This window comes from Castor canadensis, chromosome 3 (assembly GCF_047511655.1).
Source record: "Castor canadensis chromosome 3, mCasCan1.hap1v2, whole genome shotgun sequence".
NCBI lineage: Eukaryota > Metazoa > Chordata > Mammalia > Rodentia > Castoridae > Castor > Castor canadensis.
Genome location: NC_133388.1, coordinates 131162052 through 131184219, shown reverse-complemented (window position 1 = coordinate 131184219; position 22168 = coordinate 131162052). Strand labels below are relative to the sequence as shown.

The 22168-nt window shown below is 42.6% G+C and overlaps 1 protein-coding gene across 2 annotated transcripts; it reads right to left on the bottom strand.

The window, feature by feature from the left end:
* Nucleotides 1-3847: 3847 nt before the first annotated feature.
* Sdr16c5 (short chain dehydrogenase/reductase family 16C member 5) lies at nucleotides 3848-20418 on the bottom strand. 2 transcript variants are annotated; one of them, XM_074068655.1, is made up of 7 exons: nucleotides 20260-20418; nucleotides 16467-16813; nucleotides 14112-14243; nucleotides 11292-11391; nucleotides 7804-7948; nucleotides 6689-6814; nucleotides 3848-4118 (listed from the first exon to the last, which is right to left on the bottom strand). In XM_074068655.1, exons 2-7 carry the CDS (start codon nucleotides 16797-16799, stop codon nucleotides 4025-4027), a joined length of 930 nt encoding a protein of 309 aa, XP_073924756.1. In that variant the 5' UTR covers nucleotides 16800-16813; nucleotides 20260-20418; the 3' UTR covers nucleotides 3848-4024. The 2 variants fall into 2 exon arrangements, with proteins under 2 accessions (XP_073924756.1, XP_073924757.1); XM_074068656.1 differs by lacking the exon at nucleotides 14112-14243.
* Between the last annotated feature and the right edge of the window lie 1750 nt (nucleotides 20419-22168).

The window sequence follows — 22168 nt, the reverse complement described above, 5'->3', positions numbered from 1 at the left end:
AGAATTCAGCAGAGTATCCATGAGGTCCTGGACTTTTCTTGTTTGGGAGACTGTTGATTGCTGCTTCAATTTCATTTTGTGTTATAGATCTATTCAGGTGATTAATATCCTCTTGGGTCAGTTTTGGATGATCACATGTATCTAAAACTCTGTCCATTTCTTTAAGATTTCCGAATTTACTTGAATATAGGTTCTCGAAGTAATCTTTGATGATTTCCGGGACTTCCATGGTGTTTGTTATCTCTCCTTTTGCATTCCTGATTCTACTAATTTGGGTTTTTTCTCTCCTCATTTTAGTAAGGTTTGCCAGAGGTCTGTCAATCTTGTTTAGGGAGAGAAGTTTTTGTGAAGTCTATTCATTTTTAAGATTCATGTCATCCTTAGTGTGTTTGTAGGATGCAGGTGAAGAGCTTTTTGTGGGAAGGTTGAGATATAAGAGATAAAAACCTCTGATGAAACACTGGAGAACCAGGTGGGACCACTGGATACAGCATTAGCCTTGAGCAGGTGTATTGCATCCTCTGAGGCTGAAAAAACAGTGGGGTAGTGGTGGAAATCAATGCCTTTAAAAGTGTTGGACTGAGGAGCTGAGGGAGTTTATACTTCCAGCTTCACTTTTCCTGGTGAAATAGAGAATGATGCCCGTGAGGGACTGTGGTGGCTTGACAAGAATGAAGGTCAGAAACACCTTTATAGAATGGGGAGAAGGAGCCAAGCAGAGACCCATGAAAGGGGGTGACAGGCCTGCCTGGCTTTGTAGGGAAGGCCAATGTGATTTTAATATTAGCCTTTGTGAAATCTAATGGTAAGTAAAAGAACAAAGCAACCAACATAGTCGTAGGTGTTGATGCAGTAACTAATGACACTGAGATAAACTAATTCCACCTCTGTTGGCAATTGCTTCAGTCCATGCTGATACACAGCATGGATGTCCTTGTGCATGTACAGTGTGGGAACAATGACAGCACCAGCTCCATGTCCACCCTCATAAGCAGCCACTCCAAGGGAGGAGCATTAATGGCTGCTGCACTTGTTATTGGTTTGGTTTCTGATATAACATATTATGAGAGGGGAGGGAAAAAGAAAAAAATCCAGACCAAAGCCTCTTAACCATGGCCCAGTTGTGGTTTGTTCACTGACAGCAAAGGGAAGTCATTCAGCAGCTTGGAAGTGAATTGGAGATACTGGGAGAAACCCAAGACAAGTCTCTAGTCTGGAAATGTTGAGGGCACATAGACAACCATTTATTCTCTTCAGAGAGTGGCTCTGCTTACAATGTCCTGCCTCATATCAGTTTTGCTTAGTGACCTACATTTTTAAGCATGCAAGTTTTTCTCAAGTGCTGACCTTCAGAGTTGGAATTAAGTTCTCTAAGAATCCCCAATTCACTCTGCCTTCAAGATTCTATGTAAATAATTTCACTGAATGGACTGGGACTATCTCAGTGTCAGGCCACTAAGGAGTATAAGGGCCAGACATGATCTTTCCCTTTTCTATTTTGGCATCTGCCTATGGTCTAGATGTCTGTGTTCCTCATACTCCCAAATCCATAAGTTAAAGCCCTAACCTCCAATATGATGGTATTAGGAGGTGGGTGCTTTGGATGGTGATTAGGATTAAATGACAGCATGAGGGTGGGACCCTCATGATGGAATTATTGTCCTTATAGGAAGATGAAGGTCTTTGTCTTTCCATGCACCCTGAACAAAGGTCATATGAAGATACAGCAAGTAACCGGCTGTTTTCAAGGCAGGAAAAGAACAATCACAAGAAAATAAATCATCTGGAACCTTGATCTTAGGCTTCCAGAAGTATGAGAAATGAATTTCTGTTGTATAAGCCACCCAGTCTGTGATATTTTGTTATGGCAGCTTGTATGACTAAGATAGAAACACAATGTAAAACCACACTAAAAACAAAAACAAATAAAGAATAACAAAAAAGGTCACATATTTTTTTCCAAATTCCTAATAGCAAGAATTCTTATTGGTTTTTGAGCAGCATAATGGCCAGGATGCTGGAGAATATGTCCTGGAGGACACAGTGCCCAGTCCTGGGGCTTAGCCCTGGCCCTGCAGCCCTTGATTCCTTCAGACTTTCTTAGATGTTAGGCCTTGATCATGGGTCATTCATGACTAAATTTCAGCAGAACGTGGGTATGAAACAGAGAGCACTTGCTCTCCAGGGCCATTAAATCACCTTGTTATTTATTACTCTCTAGAATCCACTAATTTACACGTGGTCTCTTCTCATAAGAGTGCCTCAAGTAAATCTGAATTTGTTTAGACAATTTTATGGGTTTTATAAAACCACAACTGTATTTCAGGCCTTTGTAGCAGCCCAGCCAAGATGCACTCCAATTAGAAATAATTGCTGTTAATGCTGTTATGATGTGGTGGATGCCCACTTGCCTCCCCCAGACTTTTGTTCTGCTAAATCTCCTGAGAGTCTCTTCTTTATTCTTCTAATAAATAGAAAGGCCCCAGAATATACTCTCTTAGAATTGTAATATAGAAGCAATACTGTGCCTCTCTCTTAATTAACCTTGTTAATTGAGGATTTGGAACTTCAGTTGGTTAGACTGAGAGGGCCTTTGATCCTCTTGGTACACATCTACAGCTGAGCAGGATGCTTCTGTGAAATAAAGTGCCTTGTGTCCTTTGGCATATACCAAATACCTTCTTCATTCTTTGAGTTATGATGTGATATTCTTGTTTACTGAATACTGATATTCTTGTTTACTTGTTTGTGAAGTGCTATTTTGAGGCTTGGTAGAGTAAATACTAGCTATCATTACTGTAGTCATAAAACAAAATTTAAGGCTGAGTGGAAAGGAACAGGAACTGAGTTGTCAGGATCATGCGTCTCACTTAAGGTCGACCCATCCACAGTGAATTCCAGAGCCCACAATACTTGGAGACCATTGCCCCTTAGAGCATCTTACACTCAAGAATCAAACACTTGATTCTTTTGGATCTTACAAGTTCTTCCAAAGCACCTCATCCCAATCTGCTCCCTCTAAGAAAGCAGAAGACAAAAAGGCTATTGTTTCTCTCACTAAGCAGATGCCCCCACCACTGGGGAGGAGTTCCAAGGATAGGATAATTAACATATTTTTCTTAATCTTGCTTTTATAGTAAATCTCCAAGGCATGAAAGCAGTTTGCCAGTTGATTAAACTGCAGGAACACAATAGCTTGGAGGTGAGGGCAGCCTTGATGAATACTGATGTGCGAAATTGCTCATTCTGTGGAAAAATACCAACTTGAACTACTAAGTTAAACACTGAAAATTAATCACATGAATTTTTTAAACAATTGGTAGCAGTAAATCTGACTCAATAAAACTTCATTTTCAGAAGAAGCAGCAACCATTCTTTGATCTCTTCTTAGAAAAAAATGTGATCCCATCTGAGAATTTCATTTAGGATCACTGTCAGGAAGAGCCTGGTAAAGTTCCCTAGTACAATGGCACCTGATAGACCTTCAGTTGACAAGGTGGCACTTGGTTTTAGCAGTAAACCTTTGTGAAGCTCCTTTGGAAAGAAAGGCACAAGAGATTGGCCTTTTCTTCAATGGTGGTCCCCATTCAAAGTGGCCAAAGCTGAGAGCAAGGCAATGGAAATCCAGACCTCTGTATGCTCTGGACAGAGAGCATTCTGCCAGTTGCTCACTGTATCCCTATCAGCCACAGCCACCACCTGTATGGGAGCCGCCTCCCCAACCACCAAAGTCTATAGCAGCTTAGGCAAGAAGTTATTTCTCTCTCGCATCTGTTGCAAATAGAAATGACAAAAATGGGCCATTTTTCAAACAAATAAACAACAAACAAGACCAAAACTCAACAAAAAAAGTAGATAGCAACATTATTTTCAAAGCCATTGACTGAAAATTCTAGTCCAGATAGCATAATATGAATTGTATTTGTCTCCGGATACATTCTACTGTTGGACAAAAAGACTTATTCTTTGAAATAAGCATGATGTAGCATTGGGTATCAGATGATGTCAGACACAGAGTTGGTCTTTAGGCTTTCTTCTTTTGCCCAGTGAAGCCATCCATTGAATGAAAGATGCCCATATAGTCACCTAAAAGCAGTCCTGTCTTGATAGGCAGGAAACTGGAGAACACAAGAAAAATTTTTTGGTTATGATTTGTGAGAGCATCTTTATTAGCTCAACTAAAAACTGTCACTTACTGTCACAGATGAAGTCACCCACTCATGCACACATCAAGCAGCCTCAGTGCTAACCCTCTCAGGGTCACTAGGTCTCATCTATGGGGGATGTATATGGGAGCCACTCAGTCAGGGCTCTTCAGCTCTCCTAGATCTACTTAAATTATTCAATTTACTTCACATTTCAGTTTCCAAAGCATCACTACCATAACTGCATGGTAAATGGGAAGAAAATGGGAGTCTTGTGCCTAGCACAGATTTGGAGGTAGATGCATCTGGCTGAAGTCCCAGCTCAGGCAACTGACTTGGCTTGCCAACCTCAGTTTCCTCACATATAAAAATGGGAGCATCCATCTTTTCTTCTGGGACTACTGTAAGGATGAGATGCAACAGTTCCTCATGATTTTGGCAAGGCTGAACTAAGACAGTTCGTCTCCTTGCTCCTCTGCAAGTCTACCAACACCTATGACCATAATTCAGACCGAGCACTCACACCCTGCTGATCTTGACACCCAACACTGCAGGTACGGAAAAGGACAAAGCAGGTGTAGTAGACCTGAGAGTTGTCCTAAGAGTGGAGAGTGGGGTAAAGAAGAGGACGCTTTGCATGTGTCCTCTTTGTATAGGTGTCTCTTTGTATAGGTGCAACAAGATCTCCAGGTGGGTCTAGCTCTCCCCATCTTCAGGAGTTTGGTCAAGCATTAACTTCTTGGGGAGCCTCTCCCCCAGCATCACACTTGCCTTAACTTGCTTCCATTTGCCCATCTCCATCACTCTGAGATTCCCTTTTCTTGCTTTATACCTCTTCACAGTACTTATGACTGCCCCTAGTGTGCCTTTTCTTTTCCATGTTTCTTCTCTGATAACCCCCGGCCCCAGAAGACAATTTCCATGATAACAGAAACTGCTGTTGTCTTTTTCTTTGCTGTAATACCAGATCCTAAGAAGGAGAGTGGTGCACGGCATACAGCACTCTCAAATGCTTATTGAATCAATATTGGAAGGAGTGTTTGATGTGATCTCTTTCACTAAGCCCCTTCTTGTTTCCTCTAGTCTTCTCAGGAACTTTTCTCAAAACATGGCCTAGAACTGATAGGCCATGAAAGCAAATATAACCTCTAGTTATTCAGAATAAAAAATTAAGCCTCATATTCTTAGCGGTGTCTTTACAAAACTACAATTTGCTACCTGACAAGAAATATCTGCTGTGAATATACACACTGCTCAATAAACAGTGCATACACTAAGCTCTGGCAAACACTGTCTCCCCATTGTAAATGAGGAAACTGAGGTTTGGAGAACACAGGCTGAATCACAGTCTTGGTAAATAACAGGATCATAACTTTGGATTTCCAATTGCTTGTCTAAGGCCCATTACCCTGCCTCATATGGCCTCAATTGACCACATAATCATAGTACTAGATGAAGCCTGGAAAAGGGAGAGGACATAAGAATGACTTTTGGTTCACTGCACAAAGTAGATATAATTAGCTAATGAGAAAAGAAATTTATATAGGAAGGGCAGTGGTTGATAGGCATGCTACATGAAGTATACATGTAATACAATACCTATGTTCAAATAAGTGAGGAATTGCTGTTGTCAAGAGTAGAATGGAGCTGGGAGGCAAAGAAAGAACCAATGTGAGACACATAAGAGAGCAACTTCAATTCAACACAGGGCCATGGGGTCACAGTGGGATGTGCTTCTTTGCAAAGGAGAAGCCCCTATTGTGGCAGTACAAACAGATGACCCTTCACAATCTAGAAAGAAAACTGAGAGGGGGAACCAGCAGCTGGCTCAGCAGTTCAGCATGGCTAACCCTGTAACTGAGTCAAATGTTCATAAGCTGATGAAACCCAAGGCAGAGCACAGAGGATGGGTGAGGATGCTTTTTATTTTTGTTGCTGGTATCAAACCCAGGCCCTCAGGCATGGGAGGCAAGTGTTTGACCATTGAGCTACACCCCTAGTCGTCTTTCTTTTAAGAGCTAGTTTTCTTCGAACTTTTTCCCCTCAAGTTCTTTAACCATCTTATTGACCAAATTTATTATCTATTGTCAATTTTACTCATACACAATTTTCTGAGGTCTTTTTTGGCTGACTGGCTGGCCTTGACTTTGGGACCCTGTAGTTGGGAGCATGGACACAATAGCTATTCCAACATGATCATTTTATGATATCTACAAGAAAAAGCATCTCTTCTAAAAAAAAAAGTCCACAGATAATTCCATAAATTCACTTCTTGTTAACAAAAATGTAACACCTAAGATGGAAGGTGAGTGGCCAATACTTTCTCCTGAACTTGGTGGGGGGCACTGCTACTGTGAAAATTTGGGGTTATGCCCAAACATTTCCAAAGATGGGATCAACAGGATGTGAAGATTTTCCTCTCTAAAATTCATTACTTTAAAAGACATAAATATCTTTTATGCCTCCTTCTGGTGGGCTCTGCAGTAAACTGCAGTAAACTGTTGATTGGCACATTGGGGAAGTAAGAAAAGCTGATACGTTACCTTTTTAAAAACAACAAGATGTATAAGAACTTTGGCATATACAAATACACCTTTTCCTTCAGAATACCATCTACTATTGTTCTGGCTGCATATTCTGGTTCCAGAATTGGTAACAGAGTAGGAAACCTAAGATATTAAAAAAAAAAAACCCCTCACATTAATAAAAAGAATCCCTTCAAATTAGTGATAAAAGGTTATGAAATAATCATATTTCTTTTCCTTTCAGATTTCATTTGTTCCTTTGCTTACTTCTTATTATTAATGTGGTGAGTAATAACACAACTAGAATTTGAAATGAAAATGATGATTCTAATTAATGCACTGATGTTACAAATAAACATCTGTGCAAAACTGTACTAAAATTTTTTCTAAATGTTGTAAAGCAAGGCACTGAAAACAAACTGCCTGTGCTGTCTCCATGAGGTGCAGATCTGGGCATTTGTGACTGCTAGAGACTGAAGTTGTCTCCTTGTCCCCAGTGTGATGGTATGAGGAGGTGGAGTCTTTGGAAGGTAACTGGGTCATGGGGGTGGAGTGCTAATGAATGGGATTAGTGCCCTTAAGAGAAGGGCCATAAAATGGTCTCTCTCAATCTCTCTTTTTCTCTTCAGGCACTTCCTCTCCCTGCCAAATGAGGAGACTATCATAAGAAGGTGGCCATATGCAAACCAAGAGAAGTGCTGTTATCAGTCACTAGATCTTGGACTTTTAGTCTCTATAATGGTGAGAAAGACATTTCTACTGTTTAAGCCACACAGTGGATGGCATTCTGTTATAGGAACTAGAACTGACTAGGTTTTTCTTTAATAATTTCTAGTGTTCCTGGAACCAGGGAAGAGGGTTGAGTGGTACTGGGTGGCAGAGAGGGTTGGGCTGTGGCCAGGACAGCTTGGGGCACAGATAAGTAGATCCAGGGCTAGGGTGGTTACTAGTTGGACACTGTCTTGACAAATCATTAGCACTCAACTCAGTGTCTTAAACACAAACACACATGCAGAAAGAGTTCTGAAACCCTTTATAAACCAGGCTGCATCCTATAAAAATATCTGTGAAATAACATTAAAAAACAGAACAAAACTAAATAGATAGCCAATTCTTTTTAAAAGGATACTCACCTCGTAGTACAACCTTCAAACATTCCAGTTTTTATAAAAAATGGACACACAATTGTAGTTTTGATCCCTGTTTGTTTTTCTGCAAATGTTTCTAGAAACATAGATTCGGCAAAACCCACGGCTGCAAATTTACTTGCACAGTAATCTGAAAGAGACAAACAATGCTAATGTATTCAGGTATGTCTTATTTTATTATATTTTGAAGATATTGAGTCTTTTTTTTTTAAATAAAAGCTCAGGTGATTGTTAGCATTTTGTTTAGCCAGACTGGCACTTTGATCTTCCTACCTCTACTGCCTGAGCAGGTGGGATTACAAATGTGTGCCACCATGCCTGATCCCACTGTAGACCTATAGTGAAAATAGAGAGCAAAAACAGAGCAGAAAGATCTGAAAAACTTGCAGTTTGTCCAGAAAAGGAGCACAGAAGAGGGTTACCACAGAAGAGGGTTAAGTTGCTAAACAGATTAGCACCATCAAGAAGAAGCCATGTACATTGCACCAGAATAACAGGAAAGATCTCAGGAATCAGCAAGGCTGTACCCACCCTCAAATACTTTTTTTTGAGAAGATAGCCCCTGGGCACCATGTAGATGCAGGAATTATTTTCTCAAGACTTATTTCTGAACACAGGTTCAGCTGTCCAACCACTCAGAGATCACTGCAGCCAAGGAACAGCTTGGGTCAGTGGCAGATTTGGCAATGTTCACGTGTTGCTGACTTTTCAGGCATACAGAATCCAACAATTACAGGGTCATGGTGGTGTCTTCCACCAAGATTTCCAAGGAACCCCTGGCAGGCCAGGCAGTGCTTGGTAGATTGGAGTTCCTGTAGGCAGACCCTGACAAGGTGATGTATAAAGCTGTAAGAGTGAAGCTGAAGTTGAAATCGTGACCTCATGGAGGCAGACATGAGTGGAAGGTGGAACACTTTGCGGAGGGAAGCTACAGACCCAGCACAGAGCCAGCCCAGGAGAGAGGCCGTGTGGGCTGCAGACAGCAAGGCCCTGAACTATCAGGGGCCCACATCCTGCCACCATGTGCTCCAAATGCCAGACATGGAGCTACAGGATTTAATACTTGTCCTGCTGGGTTTCAGTCTTTCTTTGGTCCGATTCCTCTTTGCTAGTTTCCTATTTCTCTTGTTCAGAATGAGAATGTTTACCCTATGCAATTGTATCTTGCATGTATGTAGCCTGTTTTTATCTTTATTTTTTACTTTTTTTGGGCAGTATTGGGGTTTTAATTCAGTGCTTTCTGCTTGCAACGCAGGCAATCTACTGCTACAGGCATGCCTCTAGTCTTATATTTTTTATTTTTATTTTTCCAGAGGCTCACAGCTTAGAGTCTGCCTTGAGTCTCAGAGGAAACTTTGAACTTGGACTTTAAAGCAATGCTGGAACTGTTGAGGCTTTGGGGACTCTTGGAGATAGAATAAAGAAATTTTGTATTGTGAAATAAACATAAAGTCTTTGGGGGTCAGGGACAGAAGGTTATGGTTTGGATTTTAAATGTCCCCCAAAGGTCTAAATGCTAAAGGCTTGGTTGCTAGCCTGTGGAGTTATTTGGAAGTGGTAGACCCTTTAAGAGACGGAGCCTACTAGAAGGAAGCTAGGTCATTTGGGTGACATGTCCTTGAAGGGGATATTAGGACCTTGTCCACTTCCTGTCTCTCTTTTTGCTTCTTGGCCATAATGAAGTAAATGGGTCTCCTTTGTCATGTGCTCCTTCTATGATACACTGCCTTCCTACAGGCCCAAAAGCAAGAGGGTCAAGGAATCTTGAACTAAAACCTCTAAAACTGGGATTCAAAATAAGTCTATAATTTTTCTGTCACAGCAACAGGTTATGAATAATACAACCACATTCTCCAAAAGTCGTAAATGTTGTAAAGAAAGTTTTGAAAGTGAACTGCCTGCTGTCTCCTTGAGATGCAGAATATAACTTCCAACTATAACTCAACTGTAACTCTTCCACTTCCATCAACCTCCATCTCTTAAATGCCTTGAAAATGCAGGAGGAAGTCGAAAGTGGCATTTATGGCCAATTTTGACCATTTTGTCTTTACCACACTTGCTTCAGAAAAATACCTGAATATTCAATTTGCTGAATGGAAAAGATTTGGAGAAAAAAATGACATTTATATGGCTTAATTCTCTCCACCGCCTCCCAGTCAGAAGAGGTGTACTTACTCTCTATGTTGTGATACTATGACTGGCAAGACCCAGGTTACAAGTGCCACGTATAGGGCTGACAGGCCTCAGGGATGCCACCCTGTGTAAGAGGGAGAGAGGGAAGAAGAGGATCCAGAGAAACTTCTAGGATCACTAAAGTCATCTGGTACAAATGTAGCTCACTCAACACTTGACCCCCCCCAAGACAAGATCCTGATAAACGAATAAGGCCCAGAAGCCAGAGAATCTGCATTTTCAACTTCCACTCCCACAGGGTAGCTGTGATGTTGAGAAGCCAAGACCCATGTGGCAGGAAATACAAAAGGCTTTCACTTGTTTCTTAGGTGAGCTGGGGGTGGGAGAGTTTCATATCTGAATATAATGATAATGTGTCAGAAAGAGGATTAGCTATAAAAGGATACAACTATAAAAAGCCTGTATGAATCAAAAACCTGGGACTTATCACACACATAGTAATATTCTCTGATGAATTCTAAGAACGATGGAGGGAGGAAAGTCAAAAGAGTATGGAATAGTGATAATGTGGGTGACTGGTGGTTCTGAGAACTTTAGTCATGTAACTGAGATGTACTGAGCTAAGACTAGTTTTATGAATCTTGATCCAGAAGTGGCTGATCTGTAAACTGTCCCATACATTATTCATGTGTTGCTGCTACCGTTCTGTTGGATGAGTTGCAACTATCTGCAGAAGCCAGGACCTGGGGCATTTGCTCTATGGGAACCCTGGTCAAGGTTTCTGCTCCTCCTAGAGTCAGCTCCTGAGTCAGGCCTACTTGGCCAAAGATCTTAGTGTTATCTCTTCCCTACTTGCCCACTGCTATCGTCAAGTCAGTTGGGTGTTGCAAGGGAGATGAAAATAACCGTCACTTCCTGCTCATCTTCAACCAGTAGAAAAGCAAAAATTAATTTTAATTTTCTTGGGTTGAAGAAACACTCTCCAAATTCCCAGCAGGGGAAACCATTTAATGGAAACTTCAGAAGGCAGAGTGCTCCTTATCATCTGGTGCCAGTGCCAGGTGAATTTGATCCCTTGAGCAAAAAATATGTATCAGTGAGGTCTCTGTCTTTCTCTCTTTTAAACCCAGAGAACTGCATAAGATCTAATGATTCCAAAGGGCACTGTTCAGCTACATGTAAATCTATCGGAAGGGCAGTGTGGTTGCACAAGGATGTTCTTCACCACTTACCTTACTGACAAGATCTCTTACTTTATTAACCCGTTTTATTAGGGTATTAAGTCAATGCTCATTACTCTAAGTTATCAGGTAAGTTAAGGGTATAGGAATTTCTCTTACCTGCCAGTCCATTTATTCCAACTAATCCAGCTGAACTTGAAATGCAAACCAAATGACCATGGTTGTTAGCAACCATGGCAGGAAGAAAGGCTTTGTAAGTCTAAAAAGAGCAAAGAAAAACTTTTAACATTTATGGCACGTTGTATGCTTTTCTCAGTGATTACTGTGACTAAAAAGATTTTTTAGTTCATAAAAATGCCTAAAGGAATAGGGGCATGAAAACTTAAAAGCACGTGGAAAGCAACCATTTTAACTTGTTAATATCTTCCTATGGCAATTTAAATATAATTAAAAATTACTTATTCAGATTTATGTTTTTGCTCCTTTGTGTCTTTTAGCAACACAACATTAAGACAGTAATTAAAATAGTGTAGGAAATCTTAGTGTGGCAGTCATAATCCAAACACCAATAAGAGTACTTAGAGATCTGATTGTTTAGCTAAATTATTGCCTACTTTTAGTTTAATTTTGAATTTGAAACTTTTCCTCAACACTGTTCACAAAACTTTCTGATGTTGGTTTCCATGAAAAAAAGATCACTTTGTTTTAAATGTATCTCCATTTCTTTGAATAATAATTTATTTTAATTCTAATTCATAAAATCGAGCATTTTTTAGAAAGAGGAGGCTTAAGCTGTGTCTTGGTTCAGTAGAACACCTTTACTTTTGACTGGGGACCTGGAGAAACGAGGTGCAAGAGTGAGCAATGATTTTTGAGGAAGATATCTCAGGCAACAAAGAAGTTAACTGACCACACATGTGGACATAGAAGTGTAGAAAAGGGATCCTTTGCAAAGGCCAACCTCCTTCATTTGCTTGCTTGCACTGTTTCAGAGAGGTGGAAGATCAAAAGGAAGGAAAAGGAGTCAGCACAGCCCAATGCAGAGCACTGGGGATCTGGGAGGAGACTCCTCCTGCTTCTTAGTTGGGACACTGGCTGCCATCCCACAGTTCTCTGACCCTCCAGCAATTAAGTCACAAACTCTATGCTTGGTCACATGCAAGAGTTAAAACAAGTGAACTTGCCCAGAAAGAATGAACAAGTGTGTATATGGGAATGGCAGGAGCCAGGAAACATCAACATTTAAGGAATTAGAAGAGAAAGAGAAGAGAAAAATGAGACTGAGGAAAAACAAAGGGAGGGAAAGGACATGAAAGCCTCAAGAGCAGAAAATTCAAAGGGGATTAACCTATATAGAACCACAGTTAGACTCAAGGCCACTCCCTTTATGTATGTAAGTGTGCACACACATACTACAAAGAAGAGGCAATTTGGCACGGGCCAAATCATTTGCAGTGGTTCCTATAGGAACACTGTGGTCACTGAGTTCTGGATCTTTGATTTTTCTCCCCCAAACCATACAGGACACTACAAATCCAGCAGCACCACTACATTTTTGATGAGATCAGAAGGCAGAAAACATATAAACTCCAAATAACATTTGAAGGCTGCTGAAGGAGAGTTAGGAAAGGTGCAAGGAGAATGAAAGGAGCTCAGAGATCTTCAGCAAATACTCCCACAAGGAGAGAGTCTTGCCAAGGGAATAATGAGATATGAGCAGGGCTAGAACCAAATGGATCAAAAACTGGGAGCTACAGCAAGAGGTCACTTGCTTGGTGTGCAGAGTCCACAGCAAAGGCCAGGAAAATAGACTTCCAACTTCTGGGAGTAAGTAATGCTGTGTCCCACCCCTTAGAGCTGGTGGTTTGTGGACCTACTGGAGAACCTCTTCCTTCTTCTATTATATACTAAATACACTGAGTAAGGACTTGCTTTGCCCACAACAGACCTGGTTAGTGCTTGCTTATTAGTAATGTCCCCTTTCATTTTCAAAAGTATCTCTTTTTAGGCAAATAATGGAGTTACCCTGGCCATGTCTAAGTACATCCACTTGTATGTATGCTTGACCAAATCTTTTCAGTTCTATGATCTCACTGAACTGTTTTAAGGAATGGAGTCATCCCTCAGTATTTGGGGAGGAGGACTGGCTCCAGGAACACCCCACAGATACCAAAATCCACACAGGCTCATCTCTTATATAAAATGCACATAACCCATGCATATCCTCCCATGTACTTTAAAATCACGTCTAGGTTATTTATAATGCCAGATACAGTGTAAATGGGATTAGAATAGTTGGTATACTATGTTATTTAGGGATAATGACAAGGGAAAAATCTGTACATGCTCAGTATGGACACAGTTTTTTAAAAAATTCTTTTCATCTGTGGTTGACTGAATCCATTGATGTGGATCTTGAAATACAGAGGGTTGACCATATATATATGTGAGTCACCTGGGATAGTCCCTAACATTTGTCGGCAATCAAATGATAGTACCACTATGAGGATAGTTCTGTCTCTGAAGGAGACAGCACAGCTTCTGGGAGCTGTATATCAAGTTGATCAAGAGAGGATAACTGAGGGTGGGCATGGTGCCACACACCTGTTATCTTAGCACTCAGGAGGTGGAGGCAGAAGGATCTCAAGTTGGAGGCCTCCCTGGGTGGGGGGGAGAGAGAGAGAGAGAAGAAAAGAGGAGAGAAGGGGAAAGGAGAAGAGAGGAGAGGAGAGGGGAGGGAGGGGAGAAGAGAGGGGAGGAAGTCCATAATTAAAATGGCTAGGCAGGGGTACAGCTCAATGGTAGAGTGCTTGCCTAGCTTGCATAAGGTTCTGCATTCCATTCCATCCCCAGTACCACACATACACACACAAATTTACAATGTCTGTGCTTTATTCACATGCTGTGAAAGAGAAAAAGGAGAGTACTTCAGCATGCCACAGTAATTTCACACTTATCATAAGAATATGAAAAGATTACCCATAAATGTGCTTTGAAATTCACATCAAATGACTTTTCCATAAGCTCATCTGGGCAGTCCAGGAACTTTTTGCCTGTTACAATTCCGGCATTGTTGATCAGGATGGAAACATCACCAACTTCTCTTTTAACCTGAGTTGAATAACAGAAGCAACACCCCCAAAGGAGTGATTCCTTATATGATCTAGGTTTTATTTTCCCATAATCTTACATTTTTTAAAAATCTTTAACTCAGACCGAATTTATGCCTTTAAAAAACTTACTATTTTATTTCCTTTGCAGTGTCTGTAGTATGCTAGAGATTTGATTCAATGCTTTACTTTCTGCTAGGGGGGTCCCAGTGCTGAAATTGTACTTCCCTTCTACCCTTAGAGCTGTTCTTGTACTCTGTGATTAGTACCTTTGTTCTGGGTTCTACATGAGTGATGTACAATCTTAATCAATGAGTGGCAGATAACAATAGTTTTATTATAACCAGAGAGCATACAGGATAAGAGCTAGCACATACAGAGACAGGGTGGGGTTGGGAACAGAGGATAATATATATTTAAAACACACAGCACAGACTGGCATCTGCCTGTCCTGTTTTTCTCAACAAACTGGTTTTCTTTTTCTCCACATCAAACTTTTAGGCATTAAGACATATGAGTCACATTTGTTGCTGTAATACCAGCCTAACAGGTATTCAATCACTTTTATGTGGCAAGTAAAAATTCTAGGTGTAACATTGAGTCCTTCCCTCCTAACAAATTTTCAGTGTGCCATCTTGGCTCCTTTGTGAGCAGTGGCATGAGTCTTTCTAGGACTTGTGACAGGAGGGGTACTGTCTCCCCTGCAGCTGCCGTGCTCTCTGAAGAGGCTCACAACAGTGCCATGTCTCCCCTCCAGCTGTGTGTTGTACGTGTGCCTCTGTGCTGGCTTGCATGCTAGGTGATGGTGCTTCCTGCTGAATTTGGGAGGTGGGCTGCACTTGGAAGTGGGGGGGTTTCAGCATAAGCCTGTGTGAGCTGATCAGGTTTGGATCTCCAGGCTGTACTGGGTGGGCAGCTTGTGATTGGAGCTGATGGTAAGAAAACTCTCCTGGCTGGGACCTGCAAACCTTTACACCAATAAGTGAGGAAGTAGCAAGTGAATCCTGACACAGCCCAGAAACTAGGGTAGAACTATGCAAAATGCTCAGCAAGCTTGTCTGGTTCCTCCCTTTTCACTCAGCTAGGCAATTCTGGAGGCCACAAACAAAGTGGCCCAAGAGAGTGATGTGTTGGCATATGTATGCCAATGTGAGGCACAGAAATATTGAGGGAAAGGGATGTGCCCCTGTGAGGTAAGAACTGCCTTGCCATCAGCATACGAGAACTCTGGTTTCCTCAAAGTTTCTTTATATGTGTATTTGTATAATCACCAAATAAGCAAATGTACTTAAGAGTCTTTAGGAATAGTATTCTGTTTTTCTTATGACTACTTATGAAAAACTCACCCAAATGAGAGGCATGTGGTGAACATAGCCTGGATTTAAAATTGGACTAAATATGGGTGCAAACCCTGGCTCAGTGATGACTAGTTCTGTGACCCTGGGCAGGGAAGTCAAGGTTTGTTTCTTAATACTCAAAGAGGGATGTTACATGTTCTCCTTCTACTTATACTGCGATAAGTCAGTACAGTGAGCACAGTGGTGGTAGCTCAAGTCCTGCCTGTAGCTCTGCTACTGATTAGAGACGCTACATGCCTGCCCCAAGCCTTAGTGTCCTTATTTGTGTAAAGGGACAATGATATTTTACTTCATAGTGTTTATGACATAATATAATACATACAGTAAAAACTCAAAAATCCTAAATCCTAATTCTCATTCTCATTATATATTAACATATATTATATTAAAGACTATATATATATAAACATATACATATACATATATATTCTTTTTTTGTGGTACTGGGAGTTGAACTCAGGGCCTCATGCTTGCTAGGCAGGCACTCTATCACTTGAGCTATGCTCTCAGCCCTTTTTGCTTCAATTACTTTTCAAATAGGGTCTCACCTGGACCATCCTCCTGTTAATGCTCCCTGTGTAGCTGGGATGACAGATGTGTGCTTTTTATTAGTTTGAGTTCTCACTAACTTTTTTCCCAGGCTGGCATCAAACTGTGATCCTCCGGATCTCTGCCACCTGAGTAGCTAGGATTATAGACATAAGTCACTATACTCAGCTCCCCTACAATATTTTTTAGGTACAGGGACATTGGAGACAATCAAATAGGTGCTGAAAAAGGCAAATGAACAACAAAACTGATGTATGCCAAAGTATTTGCATAAGGTTTTCATCATCCACCAAGCCCAGTAAGTCTCTAAGACTTACCTGGTCAGCCACTCTGTATATTTCTTCCTTTTGGCTACAGTCACAGGTATAGACATGCACTCTTGTGGCTCCAGCTTCCCGAGCCATCTGGCCTGTCTTCTCATTCGTCTCCGAACTGATATCCCAGAGAACAAGCACAGATCCCAGGTGGGCAAATTGCAAGGCTAAGAGCCTCCCGAGTCCACTTCCAGCACCTGTTATAAGGACTATTTCACCAGCAACATTCTTCAGTGGCTTTGGGATTAAAGTAAAAACCAGAGCCTCTAGAATACTAAACAGTGATTTTCCTAAGAAAACAAGCAATTCCTTTGTTGATTTCAGACAGGAAGACATGTTGTAGCCGGCACCTATAAAATAAGAGAGAGTTTGCTTACTAGAAGGAGTTCTACTTTCTGAAGTAAAGAAAGCAATTGAGAGGCGTGATCTAAACATTTTTCCCGGTAACTCATAAAAGGGCAGGAACCACAGGGATGGTATCTTGTCCGGATTTCACACATAGTCTCAAGCTCCGCATATATATCTGCATGCCTGCTATGTGCTGTACCTGACGGAAATGTTTGTTAACCAGAAACTACAGCCACCATGTCCAGATTTAACCCAAAGGGCACACTCATTAACTCCTCCTAGCTAATCTTTTTTCACATAACCATGAGTCTTGTTGGCTGATCTGATGTTCAAGTATTGGTCACATCACGATGTTTGCGACATCACTGTTTTCTTTCTGGTTTTATTTTTGTTTCCTTTTAGGTTTGTGCTCTCTCAATTGCACTGTGGTTCATTAGGTTTGCATTGCTTTTTAAAATGTGAGATAAAAGAGGAAGATGTAAAATCCTGTTAGTATAAAGTGCTTAAAGAGAAGTGAACAGATGCATTAAACCTTTTCCCCATCAGCACCTCAAATCCCTTTCCCAGGACTGCGGGCCACCAGCTCCCCATCACTTTCAGGACCAGGTGAGACAATCTCCTGACCTGCTCTACCTCTGCCTAGCTGTGAAGCCTTGGCAGGCTACTCGTCCTTTCTGGGCCTCAGTTTCCTCATCTGTCCAGTCCTGTGGCATGGGATGGTTCTGCAGAGGAGGTGGGAATGTTCCACGACTGACCACAATCCTAGCTCACAGGAAGTGCTTTAGAGATGCTATCATGATTCTCAGCTTCATAGTGATTCTTACCATAAAGGCACCCAACAGCTTCCTTAGTGAATAAAAAAGGCTCCAGACTTACAGTCCTGCTGTCAATTACTCACACTTTAGTGAAAATGAGTTCCTAAAATAGTTTACTAACAACTGGCTGAGAAAGAAGTGAAGATCTTATTTCCTACAGGATAAGAAGACATGTTTAGCAGGGGGCAAACTGTGCTGGGGGAGGTAGGTGGGGGACTTCCTAAATGGGGTGTTTAATTGTGAGGCTCAGGTAGGGTCTAGGTGTCAGGAGATGTAAGGAGGGTGACAAGAGAGCAGTTAGTCTTCACTTTGTGAATTGACTAAGGACCAATGAGCTGCTATTAATGACTGTGGGTGGCCAAATTCATCTATAGGAGTGCTTGGCACATGACCAGATCCTTTGGAAATGCCAAATGTCACCTAAACTTGTTTTGGACTATTCTCCAGATGACACTAATAATTGGATAGAGTATGTATGTGACCTGTCCAAGGTCCCTGTGCTAGTTCATGTAGGGCCAGATTGGTTCATTATGTTTATTGAGCAACAACCCCAGAGTAGTCTGGGCCCTGGGGCTGAGGGGTAGCAGCCTCTCATAATCTCTGCCCTGGTGATCTAACTGGACTAGTTGAAGAGAAAGAACTTAAAACAGACAACTCCATCATCACAAGCAGTAGTGGCATCAAGAAAAGTGTGGTAAAGGGAGAGCTGATGTATGCTGGGGCCTGGGAAGAAGCAATGGGGGAAGGCTTGCTGGGAAGCAATCTTTAGGTGACTATGCAAATGGTGAATGGCAGGAAGTAGAGAGACTGGGCCGTAGTTTTGCCTGGCAGAGGACAGGATAGTTCTAGACTCAAGGCCAGATGATCTGTGCATCCAGGGCTCTGTAGGAAATAAGAATGCTGGTTTGGGGTGGCCTGGGCATTCTGGTCAAAGAGTGTTCTTAGCTGTGGAACACTGGGCTTCATCATGTTTTAGATGCTACAGTCTAAAACTCTGCCAGTTTTGCTCTGATTTATTTCCACAGAGAAACTTTCAGACAATTGAGTGCCTCCTGGCAACCTGAGAAGAAGATGGCCCGAAGGAGAACTGTATGTGTACCTGCAGACCTGCCAGGGTGCCAGGGTGCACACTGCCAAACACTTGTTCAATTAGAAAATCCACACCAGGAGACCTGGCCAGGTCTCCATGCCCCCTTTCACATCATTCTATGAGTCACTGGCAGAAAGACAGAGGTCTACCCAGTGGTCTCTAGCGCTACGGTGATGGCCAGGAGTCTCATCATTGACCTAGGTGACATGAAAACTCTTAATGCTAGGGCTTTCCAAACTTAAGTACTTTACTGTCTCAATATCAGCCCCATGCTTGACCTGGAACAAATCCATAGTTTATCTCTCGGCATGACATGGTCTCCATCAGGATCAGCATGCCTCTGTGTACCCACGTATGCAGTGCTGGCTGGTGACTAATGTCTGGGTTGGAATTCTGCACCTTTCAGATGCAACTTTCTTTTCTGCAACTTTGGTAAAAATTATTTCATCTCTGGAATCTGAGCTTCTTCCTCTAAAGAAAAATGGGGATTCTAGTAGCTCATCCACTACTCACTCACTACACAGGGAGTGGAGGGAGTAAACGAATTCATGCAGGCAAAGGATTAAGGAGCATTTGATAGTCCCTACTAGTCCATATAAAATGTTGGAACAAATCAGGAAAAAATAAAGGTAGGCATAGCCCTGCACACAGCCCTCTGCAGGGTGCACGGGGTTGGGGAGAGGTGAGGAGGAGTTGGCTGGATATCAGCCTTTCCTAGGTTGCATACCATCTCCCCTCTACTCCCCAGGCCCCATAAGGTGACACAACTAAAATGCGATGCCTTGCTAGAACAGTGCCTGGCCCATAATGGCAGCAAAATAATTAACTATAACTATATGATGGGTAGTTGCGCTAGAATATGGATTAACCATCCCTGGCTCTATCATTGAAAGATGGTTGTAGAAAGTATACTTACAAGTGAAAGTAAAAAAAGTATGTTCCTAGTTTACTGTAAAGACTCTTAGGAAGACACAGCGTGTTGAATTTAATCAGGGTGAGCACTTCTTTGGTATCTTCATCCCACAGCTCTCTTATCCAAAAGCTGAGCTAACTCAACTCCGGGAAAGCAGGGCGTGCAGCAGCAATTCTGCCCGGGTCAAGCTCCAAGCGAGCAGATGGTGGGGGGCGGGGGGCAGATGGACAATCACAGTTTCTGCTCAATTCCAGGCGGTGAGCAACGGGAGAGCAGGCGCGGATCAGCAGAGAGCAGGGGGAGCTTGGGCAGAATGGACGCCGAAACCTCAGGGAGGTTCCAAGCTCTCGGCTCTGGATGGGGAGAGCAGCTGGCAGCTCATCCCTGCAGGGGTCGGGGATTGCAGTCGCAGAGCCTGGGTTTTGAGGATGCTGCCACCGTGCGTTCCCCTGGAGGCGCGGGGCTCTCGGGGACTCGGCGGGCTATGGGAACTGGCCCGCGGCTCCCCAGCCCGCGTCCCACTGCGCGCGCGCCCGCGTTGAAGCCGCATCACCTGGGCCGGGGACGCGGAGCTGGCTAACACCCTCTCCATGAAGCCAGCCCCAGGGAACTACGACTTCCGCAACTCACCTTGGACGCACACTGCCTTCTCTGCCTGGTGCGGAGAAATCGGTCAGAAGCACCAGATTGCACAGCTGGAAGCTCAGCGAGGTTCAGGTGTTTATTTCGCCGCCGCCAAGAGTCCAAGTCCAAGGGTGGGACCGTTGCGCCCGCGCGGGGGGTGGGGCCACGCGCGCCACGTGGGCCCGCGGTCTTTTCTTCTTTTCCCAGGCAGGCAAAGTTAGTTGAGTGTGCACCTTGCAGCGTGGATGAAGGGGATGAATTTATGATATATTGTAAGCACTTTTGTAAATGTCACAAAGCACCCCCAGTATAATAGTAATATGATAATTAACAAAAATGGATCGTGGAGACTGGACTCATGGAGCCGAGATTTCTCATTAGTTCAAAATTTCTGATGCTTGGGCGGCACCGGATTATTATATCAGAATTTCTGGGTTGGAAGGGGTCCAGGTGTGAGCATTTATAAAGTTCTTAACCCTTGGTATGCTTGCAAAATACAGTCCAGAGACTGGGATTCCTAAGGTTAGAGAACAAGCTGCAGGCAAGTGCAGGGGTCCATGATGCAGAGGGACCAAGTCTTGCTTCTGCAGCCTGCAGCAGCGCAGGGTACAAGTGCAAAGGTCTCTAGTAGCATCTCATTTCTCCACTTGGTATCTGAAGTCAACACTTTCCTGGCCGGTATGGATAAGGCCGGTGTGGGTTTGAGCTTGTGAGTCACCGGAAGGTGGGTTGCTGAGTGTCATTGGGAGTGATTGTTGTGTTGGCAGGTGACCAAGGGGAGTGGGCGAAGGCATTTTTTTTCCTAATAAGTTTCCTAACAAGTTGAGGTTGAGAAATAAAAAAATAGAGTTAAGAGTCAGCAGAGCACTCTGACCTGTTTATTGAACATAACTGTGTAGGAATGATACCGGATTGTTCATCTCCAGTTTGTGTCCCAGTGAAGTCCATGATTGAAGGGCCCAGGAGTTAAGAGTAAAGCAAGCACAAAGTTTATTGAAAGAACAGCAAAGCACCCAAATGAGTAGGACTTAGTGAAAGAGCCAAGCCAAAGAAAGGCTGAAGTATAGGAGATAATATAGGGCTCTGACTTAGGCTCCCCCTAGTCTACTTTGAAACTACATTGGTTATTCTCACTGAAGCTGACCATTTGGCTGCCCTCCTGCCACCCAATCCTTATGAAACTGGACATTCCAAGAGAGTCTTGTTAGTCCATCCTGTCCTTGAGGACTGCCACCTACATTTTATAACTGCTTCTTGTTATCTTGGTGAGTCTCGCCATTTACACTTTTAACTCCCTTTTGCTATGTTGGTGTGAGCTTGCTGTGCCACTCTCCTTGAGGAGCCTGCTTCTTATCCCCTTAGATATTTGTTTTTAAAGATGTTTCCTTGTCTCCCTTAGGAAAAATACCTCTATATTTTATTATCTTGGTGAGAAGCCCGCTCCCCATGTCCCCCTACACGTTTACTTTTAAAGATGCCTTCCTGTCTCTCTTATTTAAGACAAAAGTCACTGCTGCCATCTATCCCCTTTACATTCTCCTGTTTGTTCCCCTTATGTTCCCAAAGTCACTTCTCCCATTTGTTCCCCTCACAGGAAGATCCAAAAAGAACAGCATGATATATATCAAGAAAAAAAGAGATGAATATCAATGAATAAAATTAGCAAATGACTTACTCATAGCATGTCACCACTGAAATGCTTATTGGTGGAACACGGAGCAGGGATGACAATAAATTATGGAGTTCTGCAGGAAAAACAGGGAATCAAAATGGGGTTGGGGCTTGGAATTCACCGGAGGGCTGGGTAGGACACCAACAGGTGGTGAAGGCTCAGAGGAGAGCAGTGTTACCAGGCCTTGATGTGGGACAGGTCTGAGGGTAGAAGGAATTGCGCATTTGTTCTTTTTTTTGAGTG